The sequence below is a fragment of the Ylistrum balloti genome, unplaced genomic scaffold, assembly GCF_031769215.1.
Source record: "Ylistrum balloti isolate Yb309-2 unplaced genomic scaffold, AGI_CSIRO_Ybal_v1 Utg370298, whole genome shotgun sequence".
In the NCBI taxonomy this organism is placed as follows: Eukaryota; Metazoa; Mollusca; class Bivalvia; order Pectinida; family Pectinidae; genus Ylistrum; species Ylistrum balloti.
The window spans coordinates 1,732,808-1,760,371 of NW_026782224.1; the positions used below are offsets into that span (position 1 = coordinate 1,732,808).

At 37.8% G+C, this 27,564-nt stretch overlaps 1 protein-coding gene across 2 annotated transcripts; it reads right to left on the bottom strand.

Moving 5' to 3' along the window:
* Positions 1-6,650: 6,650 nt before the first annotated feature.
* On the bottom strand, positions 6,651-27,286 carry LOC132553133 (protein FAM114A2-like). 2 transcript variants are annotated; one of them, XM_060217346.1, is made up of 15 exons: positions 27,212-27,286; positions 25,711-26,397; positions 24,222-24,318; positions 22,406-22,540; positions 22,176-22,313; positions 21,118-21,252; positions 20,845-21,017; positions 18,983-19,232; positions 15,517-15,675; positions 15,274-15,362; positions 11,187-11,267; positions 10,705-10,844; positions 9,860-9,932; positions 9,525-9,584; positions 6,651-8,976 (listed from the first exon to the last, which is right to left on the bottom strand). In XM_060217346.1, the coding sequence occupies exons 2-15, from the start codon at positions 26,386-26,388 to the stop codon at positions 8,878-8,880; spliced, it is 2,307 nt and encodes a 768-aa protein (XP_060073329.1). In that variant the 5' UTR covers positions 26,389-26,397; positions 27,212-27,286; the 3' UTR covers positions 6,651-8,877. The 2 variants fall into 2 exon arrangements, with proteins under 2 accessions (XP_060073329.1, XP_060073327.1); XM_060217344.1 differs by lacking the exon at positions 27,212-27,286 and adding an exon at positions 27,066-27,109.
* Positions 27,287-27,564: the final 278 nt, after the last annotated feature.

Genomic DNA, 27,564 nt, shown 5'->3' on the forward strand with positions numbered 1-27,564 from the left:
TCTATCCAATCAGTCATACAATATTCTGTATCTCTATCAAAACAGTAATACAATATTCTGTTTCTCTATCAAAACTGTCTTACAATATTCTGTTTCTCTATCCAATCAGTCATACAATATTCTGTATCTCTATCAAAACAGTCATACAATATTCTGTATCTCTATCAAAACAGTCATACAATATTCTGTTTCTCTATCAAAACAGTCATACAATATTCTGTATCTCTATCAAAACAGTCATACAATATATCTAAACAGTCATCAATATTCTGTATCTCAAAACAGTAATACAATATTCTGTTTCTCTATCAAAACTGTCTTACAATATTCTGTATCTCTATCAAAACAGTTATACAATATTCTGTATCTCTATCCAATCAGTCATACAATATTCTGTATCTCTATCAAAACAGTAATACAATATTCTGTTTCTCTATCAAAACTGTCTTACAATATTCTGTATCTCTATCCAATCAGTCATACAATATTCTGTTTCTCTATCCAATCAGTCATACATTATTCTGTATCTCTATCAAAACTGTCTTACAATATTCTGTTTCTCTATCTAAACAGTCATTCAATATTCTGTTTCTCTATCAAAACTGTCTTACAATATTCTGTTTCTCTATCCAATCAGTCATACAATATTCTATTTCTCTATCAAAACAGTAATACAATATTCTGTTTCTCTATCAAAACTGTCTTACAATATTCTGTTTCTCTATCCAATCAGTCATACAATATTCTGTTTCTCTATCCAATCAGTCATACAATATTCTGTTTCTCTATCCAATCAGTCATACAATACTCTATTTCTCTATGTAATCAGTCATACAATATTCTGTTTCTCTATCTAAACAGTCATTCAATATTCTGTTTCCGTTTGTCTGTCATAGCAGTAACAGTGTTCCGTTTGTCTGTTCTGTTTTTCTTTCTGTCATAGCAGTATTACAATGTTCTGTTTGTCTGTCATAGCAGTATTACAATGTTCTGTTTGTCTGTCATAGCAGTATTACAATGTTCTGTTTGTCTGTCATAGCAGTATTACAATGTTCTGTTTGTCTGTCATAGCAGTATTACAGTGTTCTGTTTGTCTGTCATAGCAGTATTACAGTGTTCCGTTTGTCTGTCATAGCAGTATTACAGTGTTCCGTTTGTCTGTCATAGCAGTATTACAGTGTTCCGTTTGTCTGTCATAGCAGTATTACAGTGTTCCGTTTGTCTGTCATAGCAGTATTACAGTGTTCCGTTTGTCTGTCATAGCAGTATTACAGTGTTCCGTTTGTCTGTCATAGCAGTATTACAGTGTTCCGTTTGTCTGTCATAGCAGTATTAACAGTGTTCCGTTTGTCTGTCATAGCAGTATTACAGTGTTCTGTTTGTCTGTCATAGCAGTATTACAATGTTCTGTTTCTCTATCGTATTAGTCAAACAATGTCCTGACTGTCTCATTACAGTATTTAAAAGAAATATATTTTGTAATCCTAACGGTTTTACAACATTTGATAACTTACTTTCATTGACCAAGATTTTACATGGCGATGTCATCAATGACGCAAAGAACGCGTATTCTTCGGAAACATCTGGTCTTATTGTTTTTTCATGTCTTCGTGTAATTCTTTCTTTTGTTCTTATTTTGCCCGAGTTTCATCGATCTTGTCTGAATTATGATTCTGTTAACATGTTGTTTTTATTATGTTTTATAACACAGGCATCTACGTGACGACAGAACAATGTTAACTAATTTCAAAATGAGGACTTTGTATGATAATGATGGTTGTATTAACTGAAAAGACAGTGTGATGATCCTTGTCTGCAGACACAAGTGTGATTCCAGATAACAGAAGTCTGGTTATCGAGGTAAATATAGAACCTTATCTACATATTTTCCGATTCTTTAGATATAATGTTACCTAAACTATGTTTCTCTACCCCAGTAATTCTCGTTTATCTTCTCATTTTTTCTTTTTATCCTTTACACCTCTGTAAAGTTTTTTCTTATCACTAGGTCGACTAGAAGTTCTACAAAGCCTGTATCTTAACCTTCTGCTTCATAAAGCAATATCAATTATCTTCCATCGAGAAATGGACGTAATCGAATACATATTTTTTAAAGAATTCCAAGGATCCACCGACCAGCCTTTAAATTACGTTCATTTGTTTATGTGATATTCTATGCTTCTTTTCAAATATCCTGATAACCATGATAAATATAGGCGACTGACAAATGTAAGGCTCAGTAATGAGATGAAGTAGAACAGCATTAGTTCGCCATCATCATCTCATTGACTAGATTGGAAGCGGTAATCGTCAGTGAGGCTGGGGAAGGAATAAATGACCGTCATATGAGCGTGTCTGCTTTCATCATTTCATCCTTGTCAACAGCAGAATTACTGGAAATTAAAGAGAATATCAATGGATGGTTGGTCTAGCATTACAACTATATGATAATTGGTGCTGAACATAAAATTGACGATAAAAAAACTGATTTTTCAATTAAGTCTTAATTCAGATAAGGTGATCTAATATTTAAGCGAAGACCCCTGAGAAGGTACAAGGAGAATAAGACCATGTGTTCAGGAAGATAAGCGTCTTCTGCTTCATCCACGACACCCAACATGTAAATCTTGGTCAATCCAATGTCACGTTCTCAAATGAGGCCAAGTACGCAACAGTTGAACCACTAGGGTTACTCAGGAGCATCGAACAGGTCCAAACTCAGGAGCATCGAACAGGTCCATAACCGTATCACACAAGGAAACATGTCCCCAAACTACAATTTTTAACAACTGTAAGTTTATCAATCAGCTTTCGGTATCTTGCACAGTAATCGTAATAATGGGTACAAGCTTGAATAATCAAATGCGACACGTTAACACCGTAGGTTGGGGAAGCAGACATGTTTCTATCTAGAAATAGAAAATCGTAATAAGGAAAAAATCATCAGGCTTATAATAAAGCTTGGCGGAGTAAGCATACTTCATCAAATTGACGTTATCTCGTGCTGTATCCGATATCTAAGTCCCTAATAAATAGAAGATCCAAATTTACATATAACTGATTTATAGTAATATGTTATCAATCAGTTGTTCGCGAGCACGACTTCTTCCAGTGCAATACTACATTAAGCAGCCTCTTGTCCAATAGATGATACTGTTCAATACTTTTTCTATAAGCATGGTCATTTCTTTAAGATTGGGACGATATCAATATCATCGCCCCTCAGAATCTCCCTCGTTAACTACTCACGCTACTCAATTGGTCTATCAATGCCAGTTATTACTAATAACACTCCAAATCAATAGGATTAAAGCTGGTATGATATCTGCCATTGTCATCACTTGATATTACGAGGGCTGATTGATCGGTTGTGAGCATTATATTGAAGAAATTAAGCTGTGATGTCCTTTTCCACCTCTACTATTCCCTGACTATCTAAGGTTGTGTATCCGAACTGGTGATCAGTTGGTCTTGGTCAGGTTATATCGAAAAAGTAGGACTCTAAAGTAACCAAAGCAAGTGACTTTTGTAAAATGGCCAAAATCGCTGAGAGAGCAGAGACTCAATATTTGCATCGGAAAGGTTTAGCACCTAAGGATATCCATCCTGATATGGTAGTAACACTAGGGAATGACGCCCCTTCATATGCTATAGTGAAAATCGTGAGTGGTTGAATTTAAGCGTGCAGGCAGAGCCTTGGGGATGACGCCCGTTCTGGAAGGCTTGTCACTGTTGCAACCCCAAAAATGCTTAATAAAGACCATGGTATCATTATGGTTGACAGGCGAGTGACAGAAAGATATATAGCCAGTACATTTGGGATTTCACAGGAAAGATTACATTCCATTCTTACGAAAGATCTTGCAATGAGAATGCCCTCAGCCCATTGGGTACAGTTGGTCAGAAGCACAACAAACGGACTTTGTCGCGTGCTAATCTGAACCCTTTAGGGGCAGATTATACTAACTTTCCACAGAGGTTTGTGACTATGGATTTCACCACAGAGGCCAAACAACAATCTAAATAATGGAAGCACCCTGGTTCACCCCTGCCAAATAAGGCAAAGATTTTTCCATTAGCTGGAAAAGTTATAGCCTCGGTTTCTCTGGGATGATGATGGTATTCTGATGGTAGATTATTTGCAAAATGGACAAAAAAATAGTATACATCATTTCTTAGGCAGTTAAGTGCAAATATTGAACTGAAATGCCGCGGAAAACTTGGACAATGCCCCTATCCACAGGTCTGTCATTGCCATGGCTGTCATTAACAATTATGGCTTTGAATTGATTGAGTATCTGCCTCTGTCAGACTTTCATCTAATTCCAAAATTGACAAAGGTCATTTCCGGTACCCACTTTCGGTCAGAATATGACTTCATACATGCAGTGGAGGACTTTCTGAACGGTCAATAAGAGGACTTCTTTGAAAGTGGCAATGATGCCCATAAACATCACTGACAAAAGTGTATAGATACTGAAGAGGATTATGTTGAAAAATAATGCAATATGTTCACAAACATCCAAATTCTTAAATATGTGTGACCTTATCAATCAGCACTGGTCTATTACATAAACCTTTGTATGTATCATCCGTATCAGCTCTCTAACGACTTCAATCCTTAAAGAATTTTGAGCAATCTGCACATTATTGTAACAGACCTCTAGGGTCAAGGTCACCATTATCATTTTTATAAAATCCTTGTTGACGCTTTCACGACTAAATTTCTCATGGGATTTTGATAAAAAATTTCACACTTATAATGGGCCATAAAATCAGAAACACTCGCAGTTTCATAGTTCAAAGTCAATGATACTATTTTTTTAAATGATCCGTGTTAGCTCTCTTGTGACTCTATTCCTGGAGAGATTTTGATCAAACTTAACATTCATATAAAGGACCAAAATAAAATAAATAAGGTTGAGCTATCATTACTGCTATTTTCTATAAAATCTTTGTCTAGTGACTTTGTTACTGGGAGGATTTCAATCAAACTTCACATTCCTATGAAAAACATAACGTTATGGACAAGTTACAGGGTTGTAGGGTCAAGGACACCGTTGCTATTTTAAGAAAATCCTTGTCAAATCCTTTCAAAAAATTAGACAAAACTGCAAAAAATTGGGCATCTTCTTTGTTACCCTTAAGTCAATGTGGTACTGTATGGGATGTGTTGTTTGCGACGCTGTGTTTAGTTTTGTTCTACACTGAAAAAGTCCAAAATAATTGTCAGACGTTTATATCTGTGGGATTCCTTCAGTGCTTGTTTTTCTGAACTTTTGATTGAACTATAGTGACATAAACTATAACCTTGATTCTAAATCCCTCATTCAGTTCTCATCCTGCTGCTGACACACTGATACAAGTGTCAAGGCACCGAATGTTGATGTCGGACAGTCACCATGTCAACTGACAGTGTCAAGGCACCGAATGTTGATGACGGACAGTCACCATGTCAACTGACAGTGTCAAGGCAAGAAAAAGATGATATGATAGAGAAACCCATAAATCAACAGACAGTCACCATGTCAACTGACAGTGTCAAGGCACCGAATGTTGATGACAGACAGTCACCATGTCAACTGACAGTGTCAAGGCAGGTAAAGTTAATGAGTGACGGACAGTCACCATGTCAACTGACAGTGTCAAGGCAAGAAAAAGATGATATGATAGAGAAACCCATAAATCAACAGTAGCCACAGGATAGTTAATGAGGGAAAGATCAAGGGCAGGTAAAGTTAATGAGGGACAGACGCCATGTAAATTCACAGATCAAGGGCAGGTAAAGTTAATGAGTGAAAGACTCCATGTAAATTCACAGATCAAGGGCAGGTAAAGTTAATGAGGGACAGACGCCATGTAAATTCACAGATCAAGGGCAGGTAAAGTTAATGAGGGACAGACGCCATGTAAATTCACAGATCAAGGGCAGGTAAAGTTAATGAGGGACAGACGCCATGTAAATTCACCGATCAAGGGCAGGTAAAGTTAATGAGTGAAAGACGCCATGTAAATTCACAGATCAAGGGCAGGTAAAGTTAATGAGGGACAGACGCCATGTAAATTCACAGATCAAGGGCAGGTAAAGTTAATGAGGGATAGAAACCATGAAAATTCACAGGTCAAGGGCAGGTAAAGCTGATGAGGGAAAGACGCCATGTAAATTCACCGATCAAGGGCAGGTAATGATAATGAGGGAAAGACGCCATGTAAATTCACCGATCAAGGGCAGGTAATGATAATGAGGGAAAGACGCCATATTAATTCACAGATCAAGGGCAGGTAAAGTTGATGAGGGACAGACGCCATGTAAATTCACAGATCAAGGGCAGGTAAAGTTAATGAGTGAAAGACGCCATGTAAATTCACCGATCAAGGGCAGAAAAAGCTGATGAAGGACAAATGCCACATCAACTCACTGGGTCATGACAATGGAAACTGACGAATGGAAAGAATTCACATAAACTCTCTTAATCAGCATCAGGAAAGATGTTTATATATCAGGCCAACTCAACAAGTTTCAACCAGAAATGTTAATGAGGGAGAGAAATGATGTAAACTGACTGTGTCTTGTCCAGGAAAAGTTGATGAGGGACAGACGCCATGTAAACCCATTGAAGTGATAATTTTATTATTTTTCATTTTCATTATCAGGTTGAGTATAAATATAATCATAAATGCCATCCATCGTTTTTTCATGACCTGTTTGAAAATAAATACACATTAACAATATTTCAGTCCAATGTCAGAACTTCAGCAAAATTTTCAATAAGCTAAAACTAATAAATATTACATATTGAACATGACAAAATACTGGTTCATGATAAATGATTTGTTATCCTGATCCCTGTAATTATATATACACAAAAGCTCACCTACTAGGATACAGCTACTGATGTCCTATATATCCTACTATGTACAAGTGGCTTCTATAGCACTGAATTGATGTCTGATATGACACTGCCTTGCACTGATTTTCTGACATAGCACTCAAAAAAGAAAACAAAGTTTAAACTCCTGTGTGGAACAATGTTCTGACATATTGGTCTGTAGACTGATGTTCAGACACACTGCTCTGTGTAACAATGTTCAGTCATACTGTTCTTTACATCATTGTTTAAACTACTAAAATATTACTTTGACTATACATCAGTGATTGTGTTGTAGAGTAGTCTGTATGGTGACTTCCTGTACACTGTATGGTTCAGTGGTTGTGTTGTAGAGCAGTCTGTATTGTGACTTCCTGTACACTGTATGGTTCAGTGGTTGTGTTGTAGAGCAGTCTGTATGGTGACTTCCTGTACACTGTATGGTTCAGTGGTTGTGTTGTAGAGTAGTCTGTATGGTGACTTCCAGTACACTGTATGGTTCAGTGGTTGTGTTGTAGAGCAGTCTGTATGGTGACTTCCTGTAGACTGTATGGTTCAGTGATTGTGTTGTAGAACGGTCTGTATGGTGACTTCCTGTTGACTGTATGGTTCACTGGTCATGTTGTAGAGCAGTCTGTGTATGGTGACTTCCTGTACACTGTATGGTTCAGTGGTTTTTTTTAGAGCAGTCTGTATGGTGACTTCCTGTACACTGTATGGTTCAGTGGTTGTGTTGTAGACCAGTCTGTATGGTGACTTCCTGTACACTGTATGGTTCAGTGGTTGTGTTGTAGACCAGTCTGTATGGTGACTTCCTGTACACTGTATGGTTCAGTGGTTGTGCTGTAGAGCAGTCTGTATGGTGACTTCCTGTAGACTGGGTGACTTCCTGTAGACTGTATGGTTCAGTGGTCGTGTTGTAGAGCAGTCTGTATTGTGACTTCCTGTACACTGTATGGTTCAGTGGTTGTGTTGTAGAGCAGTCTGTATGGTGACTTCCTGTACACTGTATGGTTCAGTGGTTGTTTTTTTAGAGCAGTCTGTATGGTGACTTCCTGTACACTGTATGGTTCAGTGGTTGTGTTGTAGACCAGTCTGTATGGTGACTTCCTGTACACTGTATGGTTCAGTGGTTGTGTTGTAGACCAGTCTGTATGGTGACTTCCTGTACACTGTATGGTTCAGTGGTTGTGTTGTAGAGCAGTCTGTATGGTGACTTCCTGTAGACTGGGTGACTTCCTGTAGACTGTATGGTTCAGTGGTCGTATTGTAGAGCAGTCTGTATTGTGACTTCCTGTAGACTGTATGGTTCAGTGGTTGTGTTGTAGAGCAGTCTGTATGGTGACTTCCTGTACACTGTATGGTTCAGTGGTTGTGTTGTAGACCAGTCTGTATGGTGACTTCCTGTACACTGTATGGTTCAGTGGTTGTGTTGTAGAGCAGTGTGTATTGTGACTTCCTGTACACTGTATGGTACAGTGGTTGTGTTGTAGAGCAGTGTGTATTGTGACTTCCTGTACACTGTATGGTTCAGTGGTTGTGTTGTAGAGCAGTGTGTATTGTGACTTCCTGTACACTGTATGGTTCAGTGGTTGTATTGTAGAGCAGTGTGTATTGTGACTTCCTGTACACTGTATGGTTCAGTGGTTGTGTTGTAGAGCAGTCTGTATTGTGACTTCCTGTACACTGTATGGTTCAGTGGTTGTGTTGTAGAGCAGTCTGTATGGTGACTTCCTGTACACTGTATGGTTCAGTGGTTGTGTTGTAGAGCAGTCTGTATGGTGACTTCCTGTACCCTGTATGGTTCAGTGGTTGTGTTGTAGAGCAGTCTGTATTGTGACTTCCTGTAGACTGGGTGACTTCCTGTAGACTGTATGGTTCAGTGGTTGTGTTGTAGAGCAGTCTGTATGGTGACTTCCTGTAGACTGGGTGACTTCCTGTAGACTGTATGGTTCAGTGGTTGTGTTGTAGAGCAGTCTGTATTGTGACTTCCTGTAGACTGTATGGTTCAGTGGTTGTGTTGTAGAGCAGTCTGTATTGTGACTTCCTGTAGACATGGTAGTAGTAATTGGAAGGCGTCCTGTATGTAAGTACTACTATTTCCTGCCTGTAACAGAAAGTTGATTTATTTATGTTTAGTTATACATGTACTGTATTGTTTTCTTATACATATATTTTGTGATCACCATTTATCAATAAATTTGATTAAAAGAATGAAGATGTGGATGCACCTAAATATGCAGGCAAATCTGAATACACTGAAACAGAATGGAACTTTACTTCTAGGTTAACATAAGTGACTTAAGTAAAATAACACATATAGTATTCAGAATGGACATTTACTTCCAGGAAAACATACAGATATACAGAATGGAAATTTACTTCCAGGAAAACATACAGATATACAGAATGGAAATTTACTTCCTGGAAAACATGAAGATATACAGAATGGACATTTACTTCCAGGAAAACATACAGATATACAGAATGGACATTTACTTCCAGGAAAACATGAAGATATACAGAATGGACATTTACTTCCAGGAAAACATGAAGATATACAGAATGGAAATTTACTTCCAGGAAAACATGAAGATATACAGAATGGAAATTTACTTCCTGGAAAACATGAAGATATACAGAATGGAACCTTACCTCCAGGTAGATATTGGTGACCAAAGTGTTGATATCACTGCTATCCTTGTCCCCCTCCCCCTGTTAAACCAAAAACTTGACTTTAACTAGTAACAGTGTAATGTAACTTTAGACCAAACAATACTGTACAAAAAAACATTTGTAAAATGAAATACTTCAAATTTAAACTCAAAATTTGAAAAAGTAAAACATTGCTGAAATGTATCTGTAAAGTAAATTGATTGTAAATGATGAAATTGTGGCTAATCAAATGTTCAGAACGTCGGAGGTTTTTAACAAAGGTTTCACTCCTTTCTGTTACAAGGCTTTTTAGAAATTTTGACAAGGATACTCACAGCCATTGTGTTGAGGATGGATGTAAATCTCACAGATAAAATTCCCACTTCTGTACACAGGACATTTGTTAGACTGTAAATAATGTAAGTCTACATACAATTCCTGCTAAATAGTATCTACATGTATATATATTTTATTCTGCCATTGTCAGAATATACCTGCTACATATACTTTTGCTGTATTCGGCTGTGACCTAATCTGACAGAATCACTTTCAGAATATACTTTAATATTACATTTAGAAATATAAATAGTTGTTGAAATGAGCAATTTTACATATTGTGAATAACAAGTTGATTTATGAAAATGCATAAAATTGCTAGTACATTGGCTGAAGTATGGATTTATATTTCTGCATGGAGCAATTCTTTTGTCGTCTGTCATGCTCAGCGTAACGTCAACATCAGGTAAACAGAGATAGAACAACAAAACTGTTTCACTTTCAATCAACGTTGCAGGATAAATAGAATACATGGTCAGTGCCTTAAAATATCAGCTGTATTTTGGCTCAGGACAGAAAGACAAAAGCGGCTCACCACTTAGTTGTTCTTCACCCTTGCCAACATGCAGCTTATATCTTAAGACACTGACCATGTATTCCCTATATATTTGTTTTTGTTTCTGAGATTTTCTTCACAACATGGTAAGACTGTGAGTGAGGATTTGTTCATCATAATTGGAAACAGGAAAGTTTGAGGATGATTTACAAGGTTTGGTGACAGTGAGAATAGTATCATAGAAATGGAGCTGAGAGTTAAACCAGGATGTTTTACAAACAAACTGACAAGGCAAACACTTACAGCCAGTTCCATTGACCACAAAAAGTTGTTGAGGAGATTACTCACTTAGAAAGACTGGTGGCACGCTCCAGACACTGTTTATCTGAGTGTTGTTGTAGCAGGATTAGCTCCCCTGCTTTATGGAACTGTTCCACTGACTTTGATGTCAGTTCTGCAAGTGACTGTATAGCCACCTGGTGAACAGCCTACAACAAAAGACAGACAACTCTTTAAAGTCAAACTCAACACAAAGATACAACTCTTTTGTAAAAATTACTGATTGTGTGAAGAAATAATTAAAATAGAAATAAAATCTATACTACAGAACTTCAATGTTTCATCAGAAACTGGAAAAAACTGACAAACTTTTTTTCCCCTAATCCTGTCATGATTTACTGATATATGAATACATGAATAATGATTCCTCATCCGAAGTTTGATTTCCAATCAAATATAATGAGACAATTAATAAAGCTTTTTTTGCAGTACTTCGGTTTACACTACAAGTGACCACATCATCACAAATAGAAAATCCCGCAATAAAGCACCTTGGGCTTGGCCCGCTCTCCTTCCTCTTCCTCCTTCTTTGTACACAACTCACTGATACTTTGGCGGATTTTTTCATGGCTCTGAAACAGAGAAAATATCCCATCAATTAGTTTCAAGGTTTGGCTACACTTACAGAGATGAGGTGACACACCCAAAGTCATCCAGCTGTACTGTTAGTATCAGCTGAGAGAACACAAATATTTCTTAAAACAATCAATACACTTGTACCTATTTCTTTAAGCGCTGAAAGCACCGACAGATGACTGACACAGTATCAAACTTAAAACTGATGATGAGGATTGGAAGCTTTCAAGTACTTAGTCAACCACGATAATTATTTGCAGGTGTGCTTCAAGTGTCAAAAGTAAACATTTAATGAGGGCGACATCTGACAAAATGTACAGGAATCAATCCACATTGTTTGTTTATATATTTGTGGTTATCTGTGGAAAGAGCTTTCTCCTAGCCAGTTCATACAGCCATATGTGTATACAAAATAAATACCAACTGTACTTCTACTCAGTCTGCTGTGTGTTTAACTTATACCGTACATCAAGTTCTCTGGGTACCCAATTACCAAGGAAACCAAGGACTAACTGGATCTGTCACCAAGGAATTAATAAGTGTACCTTCCAAATTTGCCAAGATTGAGTACTTGAGATAATGAGCAGAGTGGTAGAAGATCTAAACAAGATTGTTTGATCATTAATCTACAGGGGTGCATTATTCTTTTAAAAAGAGTCAAAACACAACATTGCTTGAGGCTAACACAACAAAGTAAAGATTTTTTTTTTTTTATTTAAAGAGGTTTGAAATGCAAAATTATGAAAAGGACAACAACACATGGTACTGGCATTTTACACAATGTAAAACAAATACATTGAAGGATTAGTGAATGCATATCCACAGTTGTTTTTTCAAGAAGGGACATAACTCCCTTCAAAAGGGACAAAATTACAAAATCACTCCAGGTGGCACAACCCCATAGGGTACTAGTACATAACAAAAATGTACAAGAAAATACATCAGAAAATTAGCAAAAGCATAACCAGACAAAGATACATCTTGACCTTATAGGAAACCTTTAGAATTTAAGGTTTTTCTTTGTTAAATTCAGATATAAATGACTGCATAAATACAAATTATCTCTACATTAACATATAAATAGTTATTTGTTCATGATCCAATCAGAAACAGATTTTATTAATCAAAACCAAATTGGATACACATATTATCAGCAACAAACCTAGTTTGCCAGGGTTAAGTACCCTGACCAAGTTTTAGTGGAGACAAACCTGACTTACCCTTTTTAGTTTTCCAGGATCAGTTCCTAAACCAAGGTTTAGTGGAGACAAACCTGACTTACCCTGTTTAGTTTTCAAGGATCAGTTCCTAAACTAAGGTTTAGTGGAGACAAACCTGACTTACCCTTTCCAGTTTTCCAGGATCAGTTCCTAGACCAAGGTTTAGTGGAGACAAACCTGACTTACCCTGTTTAGTTTTCCAGGATCAGTTCCTAAACCAAGGTTTAGTGGAGACAAACCTGACTTACCCTGTTTAGTTTTCCAGGATCAGTTCCTAGACCAAGGTTTAGTGGAGACAAACCTGACTTACCCTGTTTAGTTTTCCAGGATCAGTTCCTAGACCAAGGTTTAATGGAGACAAACCTGACTTACCCTTTCCAGTTTTCCAGGATCAGTTCCTAGACCAAGGTTTAGTGGAGACAAACCTGACTTACCCTGTTTAGTTTTCCAGGATCAGTTCCTAGACCAAGGTTTAGTGGAGACAAACCTGACTTACCCTGTCTAGTTTTCCAGGATCAGTTCCTAGACCAAGGTTTAGTGGAGACAAACCTGACTTACCCTTTTTAGTTTTCCAGGATCAGTTCCTAGACCAAGGTTTAGTGGAGACAAACCTGACTTACCCTTTTTAGTTTTCCAGGATCAGTTCCTAGACCAAGGTTTAGTGGAGACACACCTGACTTACCCTGTTTAGTTTTCCAGGATCAGTTCCTAGACCAAGGTTTAGTGGAGACAAACCTGACTTACACTGTTTAGTTTTCCAGGATCAGTTCCTAGACCAAGGTTTAGTGGAGACAAACCTGACTTACCCTTTTTAGTTTTCCAGGATCAGTTCCTAGACCAAGGTTTAGTGGAGACAAACCTGACTTACCCTGTTTAGTTTTCCAGGATCAGTTCCTAGACCAAGGTCTAGTGGAGACAAACCTGACTTACCGTGTTTTAGTTTTCCAGGATCAGTTCCTAGACCAAGGTTTAATGGAGACAAACCTGACTTACCCTGTTTAGTTTTCCAGGAACAGTTCCTAGACCAAGGTTTAATGGAGACAAACCTGACTTACACTTTTTAGTTTTCCAGGATCAGTTCCTAGACCAAGGTTTAGTGGAGACAAACCTGACTTACCCTGTTTAGTTTTCCAGGATCAGTTCCTAGACCAAGGTTTAATGGAGACAAACCTGACTTACCCTTTTTAGTTTTCCAGGATCAGTTCCTAGACCAAGGTTTAGTGGAGACAAACCTGACTTACCCTTTTTAGTTTTCCAGGATCAGTTCCTAGACCAAGGTTTAGTGGAGACACACCTGACTTACCCTGTTTAGTTTTCCAGGATCAGTTCCTAGACCAAGGTTTAGTGGAGACAAACCTGACTTACACTGTTTAGTTTTCCAGGATCAGTTCCTAGACCAAGGTTTAGTGGAGACACACCTGACTTACCCTGTTTAGTTTTCCAGGATCAGTTTCTAGACCAAGGTTTAGTGGAGACAAACCTGACTTACCCTTTCCAGTTTTCCAGGATCAGTTCCTAGACCAAGGTTTAGTGGAGACACACCTGACTTACTCTTTTTAGTTTTCCAGGATCAGTTCCTAGACCAAGTTTTAGTGGAGACACACCTGACTTACCCTTTCCAGTTTTCCAGGATCAGTTCCTAGACCAAGGTTTAGTGGAGACAAACCTGACTTACCCTTTCCAGTTTTCCAGGATCAGTTCCTAGACCAAGGTTTAGTGGAGACACACCTGACTTACTCTTTTTAGTTTTCCAGGATCAGTTCCTAGACCAAGGTTTAGTGGAGACACACCTGACTTACCCTTTCCAGGTTTCCAGGATCAGTTCCTAGACCAAGGTTTAGTGGAGACACACCTGACTTACCCTTTCCAGTTTTCCAGGATCAGTTCCTAGACCAAGGTTTAGTGGAGACAAACCTGACTTACCCTTTTTAGTTTTCCAGGATCAGTTCCTAGACCAAGGTTTAGTGGAGACACACCTGACTTACCCTGTTTAGTTTTCCAGGATCAGTTCCTAGACCAAGGTTTAGTGGAGACAAACCTGACTTACCCTTTCCAGGATCAGTTCCTAGACCAAGGTTTAGTGGAGACACACCTGACTTACCCTGTTTAGTTTTCCAGGATCAGTTCCTAGACCAAGGTTTAGTGGAGACAAACCTGACTTACCCTTTCCAGTTTTCCAGGATCAGTTCCTAGACCAAGGTTTAGTGGAGACAAACCTGACTTACCCTTTCCAGTTTTCCAGGATCAGTTCCTAGACCAAGGTTTAGTGGAGACAAACCTGACTTACCCTGTTTAGTTTTCCAGGATCAGTTCCTAAACCAAGATTAGTGGAGACAAACCTGACTTACCCTGTTTAGTTTTCCAGGATCAGTTCCTAGACAAAGGTTTAGTGGAGACAAACCTGACTTACCCTTTTTAGTTTTCCAGGATCAGTTCCTAGACCAAGGTTTAGTGGAGACAAACCTGACTTACCCTGTTTAGTTTTCCAGGATCAGTTCCTAGACCAAGGTTTAGTGGAGACAAACCTGACTTACCCTTTTTAGTTTTCCAGGATCAGTTCCTAGACCAAGGTTTAGTGGAGACAAACCTGACTTACCCTGTTTAGTTTTCCAGGATCAGTTCCTAGACCAAGGTTTAGTGGAGACAAACCTGACTTACCCTTTCCAGTTTTCCAGGATCAGTTCCTAGACCAAGGTTTAGTGGAGACAAACCTGACTTACCCTTTTTAGTTTTCCAGGATCAGTTCCTAGACCAAGGTTTAGTGGAGACAAACCTGACTTACTCTTTTTAGTTTTCCAGGATCAGTTCCTAGACCAAGGTTTGCTAAGTCATCAGTCACCAGCTTCACAAAGTCTTGGTCCTCTGTCTCTTCTGAAATACATACATCAACTAAAGGGTTGGTAAATAGCCTGTGTATAAGAAGTTTACATGAAAGTTGTACCGGATTGTCTAAATACAAAAATAGCATTTTCACAACTAAATAAAAACTTCAAGGATTAAAACAAACATTTCAAAAGCTACAAACCATCTTCACTATTTTCGTCTCTTTCAAACACCTGTTTGATTCTGATGAGGTCTGCCTTGATGTCGGCAAGTGTGTCGGCTGGCATTGATGTCAGAAGTGTCTGAACTTTCTTCTCACACTGATTGGACAGGATCTCTAGAGCCTCCAGGTGAGCTAGGCCTGAATAAAGGCAAACATAGACTCAAATGTCTATATCCTACAAACTAACCTCCAGGTGAGTTAGGCCTGAATAAAGGTAAACATAGACTCAAATGTCTATACCCTACAAACTAACCTCCAGGTGAGCTAGGCCTGAATAAAGGTAAACATAGACCCCAAGGGATCTATATCCTACAAACCACCATTTGAGGATCTGTTTTCAGTTCTTGAAGATTTGTTTATTTTTTTTTTGTTTGTTACCAGGTGTTGTAAATGTTCATGAACTGGTCTTCATTGAATGTACTCAATGATGGCACAAGATATTTTTATTAAGCACCTATTAGCAAATATCATTTGAAAAAGATCCCAAAGTATTATTAGATAGCAGTCAGTTACAGGTGGATAATGGACAATATGCTTGTGCTGTATTACTGTTGTAAGATGGCTGCCTGTGGGCCAACTTGATTTCAAATCAGTCCAAAAAAGGTACAATGCACAACTAGGGATGAAGGGAAACCAATATCTATGAAATATCAGAAGTATCCATCCAGGATTTCCTCAGATATAGCAGTAACAAGATTTTACTCTCAAAATCCAAGATGGCTGCCTGTCAGCCATCTTGATTTCGGATCAGTCCAAAAAGGTACAATGCACAACTTGGAACCAAAGAGAACCTGCATATGAAATTTGAGAAAGATCCATCCAGTACTTTTCAAGAAATAGCAGTAACAAACTTTTACATTCAAAATCCAAGATGGCCACCTGTCTGCCATCTTGAATTTGAATCAGTCCAAAAAAGGTACAATGCACAACTAGGGAACAAGGGGAAACTGCATAGAAATTTGAGAAAGATCCATCCAGTACTTTCCAAGAAATAGCAGTAACAAACTTTTACTTCCAAAATCCAAGATGGCTGCCTGTCGGCCATCTTGAATTCGAATCAGTTCAAAAAAGGTACAGTGCACAACTAGGAACCAAGGGGAACCTGTATATGAAATTTGAGAAAGATCCATCCAGTACTTTCCAAGAAATAGCAGTAACAAACTTTTACTTCCAAAATTCAAGATGGCTGCCTGTCTGCCATCTTGAATTCGAATCAGTCCAAAAAAGGTACAATGCACAACTAGGGACCAAGGGGAAACTGTATATGAAATTTGAGAAAGATCCATCGGGAACTTTCCAAGAAATAGCGGTAACAAAGTTTTACTTCCAAAATCCAAGATGGCCACCTGTCGGCCATCTTGAATTCGAATCAGTCCAAAAAAGGTACAATGCACAACTAGGGACCAAGGGGAAACTGTATATGAAATTTGAGAAAGATCCATCGGGAACTTTCCAAGAAATAGCGGTAACAAAGTTTTACTTCCAAAATCCAAGATGGCCACCTGTCGGCCATCTTGAATTCGAATTAGTCCAAAAAAGGTACAATGCACAACTAGGGACCAAGGGGAACCTGTATATGAAATTTGAGAAAGATCCATCCAGTACTTTTCCAGAAATAGCGATAACAAGAATTGTTTACGGACGGACGGACGGACGGACCACGGACGCAGGGCGATTTGAATAACCCACCATCTATTAGATAGATGGTGGGCTAATAAATATAGACTCAAATGTCTATATCCTACAAACTAACCTCCAGGTAAACTAGGCCTGAATAAAGATAAATATAGACTCAAATGTCTATACCCTACAAACTAACCTCCAGGTGAGCTAGGCCTGAATTGAGGTAAAATAACCTAAGTTGGCTACCCTACAAACAAGACATGTAGATACATGTTTGAAATCTATATCTAGATCATTGATATGCCTATTATATTGTCTTACATGGGACAGAGAGTGACAATAGAAAATGTCTCCATGCATGTCCACTTGTCTGTAATACTTGCAGAAAACATGTTGTTTTTCAGTTCTTTAATTACGAGTGATATTTGGGAGGTAATGTCAAAGCAAAATCGCAACAAAAACATAACACAAACCCAAGGTGACTCATCTCTAAATTTACCTTGATATTCATTAAACATAAACCCATAGTGACTCATCTCTAAATTTACCTTGATATTCATCAAACATAAACCCACAGTGACTCATCTCTAAACTTACCTTGATATTCATCAAACATAAACCCAAGGTGACTCATCTCTAAACTTACCTTGATATTCATCAAACATAAACCCAAGGTGACTCATCTCTAAACTTACCTTGATATTCATCAAACATAAACCCAAGGTGCCTCATCTCTAAACTTACCTTGATATTCATCAAACATAAACCCAAGGTGCCTCATCTCTAAACTTACCTTGATATTCATCAAACATAAACCCAAGGTGACTCATCTCTAAACTTACCTTGATATTCATCAAACATAAACCCAAAGTGACTCATCTCTAAACTTACCTTGATATTCATCAAACATAAACCCAAGGTGCCTCATCTCTAAACTTACCTTGATATTCATCAAACATAAACCCAAGGTGACTCATCTCTAAACTTACCTTGATATTCATCAAACATAAACCCAAAGTGACTCATCTCTAAATTTACCTTGATATTCATCAAACATAAACCCAAGGTGACTCATCTCTAAACTTACCTTGATATTCATCAAACATAAACCCACAGTGACTCATTTCTGAATTTACCTTGATATTCATCACGCATACACCCATAGTGACTCATCTCTAAATTTACCTTGATATTCATCAAACATAAACCCACAGTGACTCATCTCTAAACTTACCTTGATATTCATCAAACATAAACCCAAGGTGACTCATCTCTAAACTTACCTTGATATTCATCAAACATAAACCCAAGGTGACTCATCTCTAAACTTACCTTGATATTCATCAAACATAAACCCAAGGTGACTCATCTCTAAACTTACCTTGATATTCATCAAACATAAACCCAAGGTGCCTCATCTCTAAACTTACCTTGATATTCATCAAACATAAACCCAAGGTGACTCATCTCTAAACTTACCTTGATATTCATCAAACATAAACCCAAGGTGACTCATCTCTAAACTTACCTTGATATTCATCAAACATAAACCCAAAGTGACTCATCTCTAAATTTACCTTGATATTCATCAAACATAAACCCATAGTGACTCATCTCTAAATTTACCTTGATATTCATCAAACATAAACCCAAAGTGACTCATCTCTAAATTTACCTTGATATTCATCAAACATAAACCCAAGGTGACTCATCTCTAAATTTACCTTGATATTCATCAAACATAAACCCAAGGTGACTCATTTCTGAATTTACCTTGATATTCATCATGCATACACCCATAGTGACTCATCTCTAAACTTACCTTGATATTCATCAAACATAAACCCAAAATGAGCCTTCTGTGCTTCTTCTGATTCTTTTTCTATCTCAATACGCTTAGCCGAATCCTCTTTAGCTTCTCGCAGAATCTGGGAAAGATTTGGTTTATCTCCACGGTGAAACAACACTTCCTTTGTCTTACGAAGACCAGGGTCATGGTCTTTGATGACATCATATGTCTTTTTACCAATGGTTTCCAAAACATCCAAACTCCCAGTCACCAAGGTTTTACTCTACCAAACAAGCACAACATCTAATTAGGGACCAGGTCAACATCTAAGTAAGTTCACAGTATACTACAGACTTTATGTTCCTAACTGCAAAATCTCAAGGCTCAAAACAATTCCATTCACAGTCTACGTTGTAGACGGTGGAAGAAGGGGGATGGGATAGAGGTGGAGTTGACTGTTCTGTGGTGTAGACAGTGGGAGAAAGGGGATGAGATAGAAATGGAGTTGACTGTTCTGTGTTGTAGACAGTGGGAGAAAGGGAATGAGATAGAGATGGAGTTGACTGTTCTGTGGTGTAGACAGTGGGAGAAAGGGGATGAGATAGAGATGGAGTTGACTGTTCTGTGGTGTAGACAGTGGGAGAAAGGGGATGGGATAGAGATGGAGTTGACTGTTCTGTGGCGTAGACAGTGGGAATAAGGGGATGAGATAGAGATGGAGTTGACTGTTCTGTGGTGTAGACAGTGGGAGAAAGGGGATGAGATAGAGATGGAGTTGACTGTTCTGTGGTGTAGACAGTGGGAGAAAGGGGATGGGATAGAGATAGAGATGGAGTTGAGATGGAGTTGACTGTTCTGTGGTGTAGACAGTGGGAGAAAGGGGATGGGATAGAGATGGAGTTGACTGTTCTGTGGTGTAGACAGTGGGAGAAAGGGGATGAGATAGAGATGGAGTTGACTGTTCTGTGGTGTAGACAGTGGGAGAAAGGGGATGGGATAGAGATGGAGTTGACTGTTCTGTGGTGTAGACAGTGGGAGAAAGGGGAGAAAGGGGATGGGATAGAGATGGAGTTGACTGTTCTGTGGTGTAGACAGTGGGAGAAAGGGGATGGGATAGAGATGGAGTTGACTGTTCTGTGGTGTAGACAGTGGGAGAAAGGGGATGGGATAGAGATGGAGTTGACTGTTCTGTGGTGTAGACAGTGGGAGAAAGGGGATGAGATAGAGATGGAGTTGACTGTTCTGTGGTGTAGACAGTGGGAGAAAGGGGATGAGATAGAGATGGAGTTGACTGTTCTGTGGTGTAGACAGTGGGAGAAAGGGGATGGGATTATGGAGTTGACTGTTCTGTGGTGTAGACAGTGGGAGAAAGGGGATGGGATAGAGATGGAGTTGACTGTACTGTGGTGTAGACAGTGGGAGAAAGGGGATGGGATTATGGAGTTGACTGTTCTGTGGTGTAGACAGTGGGAGAAAGGGGATGGGATAGAGATGGAGTTGACTGTACTGTGGTGTAGACAGTGGGAGAAAGGGGATGGGACAGAGATGGATTTTACTGTACTGGTGTTGTAGAGAGTGAGAGGAAAGAGACAGGGTAGGCAGTAGGGAATCAGAATCTGAGTTCGTGAGTGTCTGGACTGGTGTTTTAATTTTATTGTATGTAATTTTAAACATCAGAGAAAGATGGGCACTCTTCCATCTATTGGTGAGTTCTATTCAGTAATATTAGACTTTGTGACTCAGGGGATACTTATTTTACTGGCATACATACACTTTGTGAGAAAGTTTTGGAAACAAATAAACTTCTAAAATCTATGGCAATAAACCTGTGCGTATTGAAGTTGACAGGTCAGTGAAGATAAGAACACTAATTATTTCAAGTTTAAAGTACTAACCGTGTTCTGTACCATGTTGGTGGTGTTCTGTACCACTGAGGTCAAGCCTGACATTCCCCATGATGAAAACCAGCTGTTCCCTTGATCTGCTCCTCCAGGATTCATCTCGCTGTCAGCTGTCTTTTCCTCCTCTTGTTTATCTCCCTTTCCCTCCTGACCAACTTCTACTGCCGCTGTAAATTTATAACAAATACAAAAGTGTCATACCACAACATTGTTTCATATCTGTGGCTTAAAATGACATATATTGTTAAAATGTGCTATGTATCTTACTTTCTCTCTCCGTGTTTGTGTTTTCAGGGGCCTCTGATTCAGCTTTGGCCTTCCTCTTCATCTCTGCTAGCTCTTCTGGTGATGGTGCCCCCATGCTGGTCTCAACAGCATCAACCAGAGAGTTAAACCCATCGCCTGAATAAGTAACAGTATTTTATCTGATATGAGAGAATTTACCTTTAATAGCTACAAGAAAAGTTAATGTCACCTTCATAACAACAAATTGTTCCTCTTACAGGAAATGAGATTGTCATCTCTATATCAGGAAATGAGACTGTCATCTCTATAACAGGAAATGACACTTTGATCTCTATAACAGGAAATGACACTGTCATCTCTAACAGGAAATGAGACTGTCACCTCTATAACAGGAAATGAGACTGTCACCTCTATAACAGGTAATGACACTGTGATCTCTATAACAGGAAATGACACTGTGACCTCTATAACAGGTAATGACACTGTGATCTCTATAACAGGAAATGACACTGTCACCTCTATAACAGGTAATGACACTGTGATCTCTATAACAGGAAATGACACTGTCACCTCTATAACAGGTAATGACACTGTGATCTCTATAACAGGAAATGACACTGTCACCTCTATAACAGGAAATGACACTGTGATCTCTGTAACAGGAAATGACACTGTCACATCTATAACAGGTAATGACACTGTGATCTCTATAACAGGAAATGACACTGTCACCTCTATAACAGGTAATGACACTGTGATCTCTACAACAGGAAATGACACTATCACCTCTATAACAGGAAATGACACTGTCATCTCTATAAGAGGTAATGACATTGTGACCTCTGTAATAGGTAGACATTGGGACCTCTTTAACATGTTAAAACACAGTGAACTCTGTTTTTATTTAAAGACCCCAAAAATATAATTTTGTTGTGACAAAATGTGCCTCTTATCATTTACCTCGGTCATTTTTCGCCCTTTTTGGTGTTTGATAACCATAAGGATATATAACTAAGATTGTGTTACATACATGCATTAGCCTACAAGTCTCAGCTTGATAGAATAACACTAGATCATACCAACTTGATCAGCTAAGGACTGGAACCATCCACCTTTTGTTTGCTCCTCTTTATGGCTCTCTGCATTATCTTCCTTCTTCATCTCATTTTTACTTTCTTTTGTCTTTTCATCGTTTTCCTGGGCCTCTTTTTCTGAGACTGCAAAGTAAGGACAAGTATGTAAATATACAGTAAAGATACTCCCTTTTTTCCTTTTTAAATGACAGATGAAATTCTCTTTCAGTCCTTACTTTCTCGTTCCATGCTTGTGTTTTCTGGGGCCTCTGATTCAGCTTTGGCCTTCCTCTTCATCTCTGCTAGCTCTTCTGGTGATGGTGCCCCCATGCTGGTCTCAACAGCATCAACCAGTGTGTTGAACCCGTCCTCTGTAACAATAATATAATGGGTGTCTCTCATGACATAGTGTTCTATACACAACAACGCCATGAAATAAGTACTCTACATAGCCAAAAAACATAACTACAGCAAGTTACATCAAAATATTGTTGCTATAGATAAAATACCAAGATCATAACTACCTCCAATTACAACACCACCTGTACACATACAACATCACCTGTATACATACAACATCACCTGTATACATACAACACCATCTGTATACATACAACACCACCTGTACACATACAACATCACCTGTATACATACAACACCACCTGTACACATACAACACCATCTGTATACATACAACACCACCTGTATACATACAACATCACCTGTATACATACAACACCACCTGTACACATACAACATCACCTGTATACATACAACACCACCTGTACACATACAACATCACCTGTATACATACAACATCACCTGTACACATACAACAACACCTGTACATTTACAACACCAGCTGTACACATACAACACCACCTGTACACATACAACATCACCTGTATACATACAACACCACCTGATCACATGCAACATCACCTGTATACATACAACACCACCTGTACACATACAACATCACCTGTATACATACAATACCACCTGTACAACATCACCTGTACACCTACATCACCTGTTTACATACAACACCACCTGTATACATACAACACCACCTGTACACAAACAACACCACCTGTACACATACAACATCACCTGTATACATACAACACCACCTGTACACATACAACATCACCTGTATACATACAACACCACCTGTATACATACAACATCACCTGTATACATACAATACCACCTGTACAACACCACCTGTACACCTACATCACCTGTATACATACAACACCACCTGTATACATACAACACCACCTGTACACATACAACACCACCTGTACACATACAACATCACCTGTATACATACCACACCACCTGTACACATACAACATCACCTGTATACATACAATACCACCTGTACACATACAACATCACCTGTATACATACAACATCACCTGTACACATACAACACCACCTGTACACATACATCACCATCTGTACACATACAACATCACCTGTACACATACATTACCATCTGTACACATACAACATCACCTGTACATATACATCACCATTTGTACACATACAACATCACCTGTATACATACATCACCATCTGTACACATACAACACCACCTGTACACATACAACATCACCTGTATACATACAACAACACCTGTACACATACAACATCACCTATATACATACAACATCACCTGTATACATACAACATCACCTGTATACATACAACACCACCTGTACACATACAACATCACCTATATACATACAACATTACCTGTACACATACATCACCATCTGTACACATACAATTCCACCTGTACACATACAACACCACATGTATACATACAAGATCACTTTACTTACAATATCATCTGTACACATACAATACCACCTGTACACATACAACACCACCTGTATACATACATCACCATCTGTACACATACAACATCACCTGTTTACAAAAAAACACCACCTGTGTTTATACACTACACATGTACACATACATCACTTGTACAAAAATAACATCACCAGTACATTAGTGTCTGTGTTTTACTGTACGTACCAACTTGACTGGTGAAGGTGGATACTGAATGTGATGCTACACTCATCAAGGATGACCCCCAGTTACCCCAGGAACTCCAACCATCAGAGGCTGGTGACTACAATTAAGTAAAAAGTCAAAAGAATTCAAAAGCATATTTCAATACACTGTAAATCACTTAAATTTGGTATTTATTTTCACATTAATATGAAAGCAGAGCCAATCACTAATTAGCCTTTATCTGTATGAATCTCTTGATGAGATCTGTGTTACCACCTTGTTAATTTTCTTTTAATTCTGTTCATGCTTCTGATGAATTTATATACCGGTATTCCTTATCATATCATCACAAAAAAAATTGCTCTATGTATATCATTAACAAATTCAATCATCTTCAGAACTCTGTACTTTAAATGACACCCCCTATTGCTGACTTTTAGAACTTCTGTACAGCTATTATTCAGAGGTTGGAGGTTCAGTACATGTGCCACAAAAGATATTATTTCTCGATGCTATTTTTGTGTTCGAAAAGGTACTAAAATATTTACAATAACAGACTTTATAACATACAAAATATCTATCTGATTAAATTACAAAATAAGCAAGAGGAAAAACAGTTAAGGACATTATATTACTGCTTGGATGATTACTGTACAAGTAGTGTGAACATGTTGCGAACGTTAAACACAATATGTCTGAGATGTGGAAGTGTGGAGTGTTTACATTTGTGTCTTTGGTCTATGTTCTAGCTTGTACTCAGCTAAATATAGTTCAGTATGGACACAACATGTATCACATGACTAAATCACTTTTCAGGCATAGTCACATGACTCCCTTAAGCAAAATGGCAGCCATAGGAAGCTATCGGTTACCGATACAGCAGTTCCCAGAGTCTGTAACTCTTGTAGCTTATCATTCGTAAATTCAAAGTCATTTCTAGACCAGCATTCCCGAAATCATGTTTTCATGAATATGTCTGCAGAGGTGGTTTTGTGAAATAAAGCATTTGCAAAATCAAAGTGATTTACAATAATGTTAATGTGCACACAGTGTTCTACTGGTTTCCATAGAAATTAAATGTTCAGTAATTTTCCTTTAGATTTAAAGAGTTTTATTAGTAATACATATCTCTTGTATATAATCATCTTAATGGAAGTAATACAGACATCACATTCACAGGAAAAAGATTTAATTATGTTTGAAACAAGCTACCAGCAATCAATGTATGTCATCATTTCATAACATTAAAAAAGTTCTATTTTTAGAAAAGCTGGATATGACTGGCTAGAAGAAGATGGCTGTTACAGAAAGTGATCAAGTCTTTTATTGAATAAATGTAGATTAAACCAAAAGTTAAAATTAAAAGTATCAACAAGAATTATTTTGTAAGGCTAAGGGAACCATGCCACAAGAATCTGGGGTGTGCTATTTAAAATATACTCCAGGTCTCTGTTTGTTATCATTACATAATGATAAAAATCATTCAAGTTAATCTTTTAATAATACACACTTGTTTTTTCTCTTCAACTTTCTTCTGTGCACTTAATTCCTCTGAATGTTTGGAAGGAACATTATCTACATTCTTTCTTGTATCTTTCTGGGGAGTTGTTTCCCTTGACCTTTGGGTAGTCATCTCTTCTGCAGTATGAGTAGTTGTTTCCCCTTGTGAATTTTTCTCCTCTGCTTTTGTGAGCTGTGCTGATGTTTGAGGCTTTGACTCAGTAATATCTGGTTTATCCTCATGTTTATCCCTTTCAATGTCCACTTGTTTTTTATGATCACCCGTAACTGGACTTAATGATTCAGAAGAATCACCTGATTGTTTAGTTTTTCCCTTGGAAGGTAAACCTGACCCCAACTTTGGAGCCTGAGATTTATTAGCAGTATTTGTTTTTGCCTTTTTATCTGTGGATTTTGCTGTTTCCTTTTTTCCATTACCAGGCTTATCTTTATTTACATTTTTCTGTGGAATTTTCTTCTGAGAATCTTTACTGCTTGCACCTTTTTTGCTTTCTTTTTCTTCTGTTTTACTTGTTTTTGAAGTACTTGTCACTGTAGCACTTTTACCAGAAATGTTTCCATCAGATTTATTAGTTTTTGTTGCTTTAGTTTCTGGATGTGAACTTTTCTCTTTTGGCAAACCATCGCCTTCATCTGCACTTGCAAACTCATCCTCAGAATCTGACATGCTTGCAGTCTGAAAAAAAAATCAAAAGTATACCAGAGAAAATTATTGCAGCTAATTTTCTTTTTGTAGGATTTACGACATGGGGTTTACAGGTATATATATTCCTGCTCCTGTCCATGGCTATTGTACATATTAAAAAATTGGCATGTGACAGTGTACATTTATCACAAAATGGTTTGTTACATGTCTATATATAAACGATACAAATTGTAATAATGTCCCTTTCCTTGCATGTTTTGAAACTTTTAATACGAACAGAAACTACATTTTAAATCCATTTCTAAGCATTAATAACTTACACACCTCTGAGATCCTTTATTTTGTTTTAGATACTTTTTTTTAGAAAAATTGACCTTAACTTTCTAAGCTTCTCAACACCGAAAAAGATTTTAAATATGTCCTATTTACATACAAATGATAAAAAAATTGTCAGTGCCCCAGTACCTGGTGAATGTAAGCTGTATTTGAAAACAAAATCAGACCTGTTTTTTTTTAAATTTTATTTTTTATGAAATACAGATCATTCTATCAATGACCGATGTATTCGGGGTCATCTCAATCAAATTTAAAATGAAATTGAAAGTTCTTACTATTCTAATGGTTTAAACAAACATTCCATATGTATAAGTAATGCAATGCGTAGAAAGAAAAAAAACATTGAGATTTGATCTCGGTACCTGACCAGCTTCTAACGATCTGTCAGTTGCTTCTCTCCCCAATATGAATGCACTAGCTACAGGTGAAATTGAAATCGAATTTATGACATTAAAACACCGAATGTGTTTATATAGTTCTGAAATATTAGTCAGAACCGTTCACATACCGTCTGTTTTAATCAGGCCACGTCAACTTTGTCAGCGAAATATATTTTCTTAACGTAACTTAACTGCTTGTTGTACCTTTTACGTTGTATGGTCCATGAAAACATTTTATTGATGCAGAAGAGTTATTAATTAACAGTACTCAAAACAAGTAAGTCAGATTACATTGTATAGTTTTCGATATCGTTATAAATCGAAATTACTAAAATACAAGCAGAAATATCATATGGATAAATTATACGTCTTTATTGGTAAGAAATAGTCACTGGCTTCTCTCCGACGATAGGACTTTATTAATGCTGTAACATGTAGCTCGAACTTGTTCGGTTCGCCTATCAAAATTTGATTCTCGTGT

Bases quoted from the DNA above. Each gene is read 5' to 3' on its own strand.
- LOC132553133 (XM_060217346.1), bottom strand. From the start codon at position 26,388: ATGTCAGATTCTGAGGATGAGTTTGCAAGTGCAGATGAAGGCGATGGT. The intron at 21,018-21,117 runs GTAAGATACATA...ATAAATTTACAG, and splicing joins CACAAACACGGAGAGAGAAA to CGGCAGTAGAAGTTGGTCAG. The intron at 8,977-9,524 runs GTAAGGTTCCAT...TTTCTGTTACAG, and splicing joins TCACCAATATCTACCTGGAG to GCAGGAAATAGTAGTACTTA.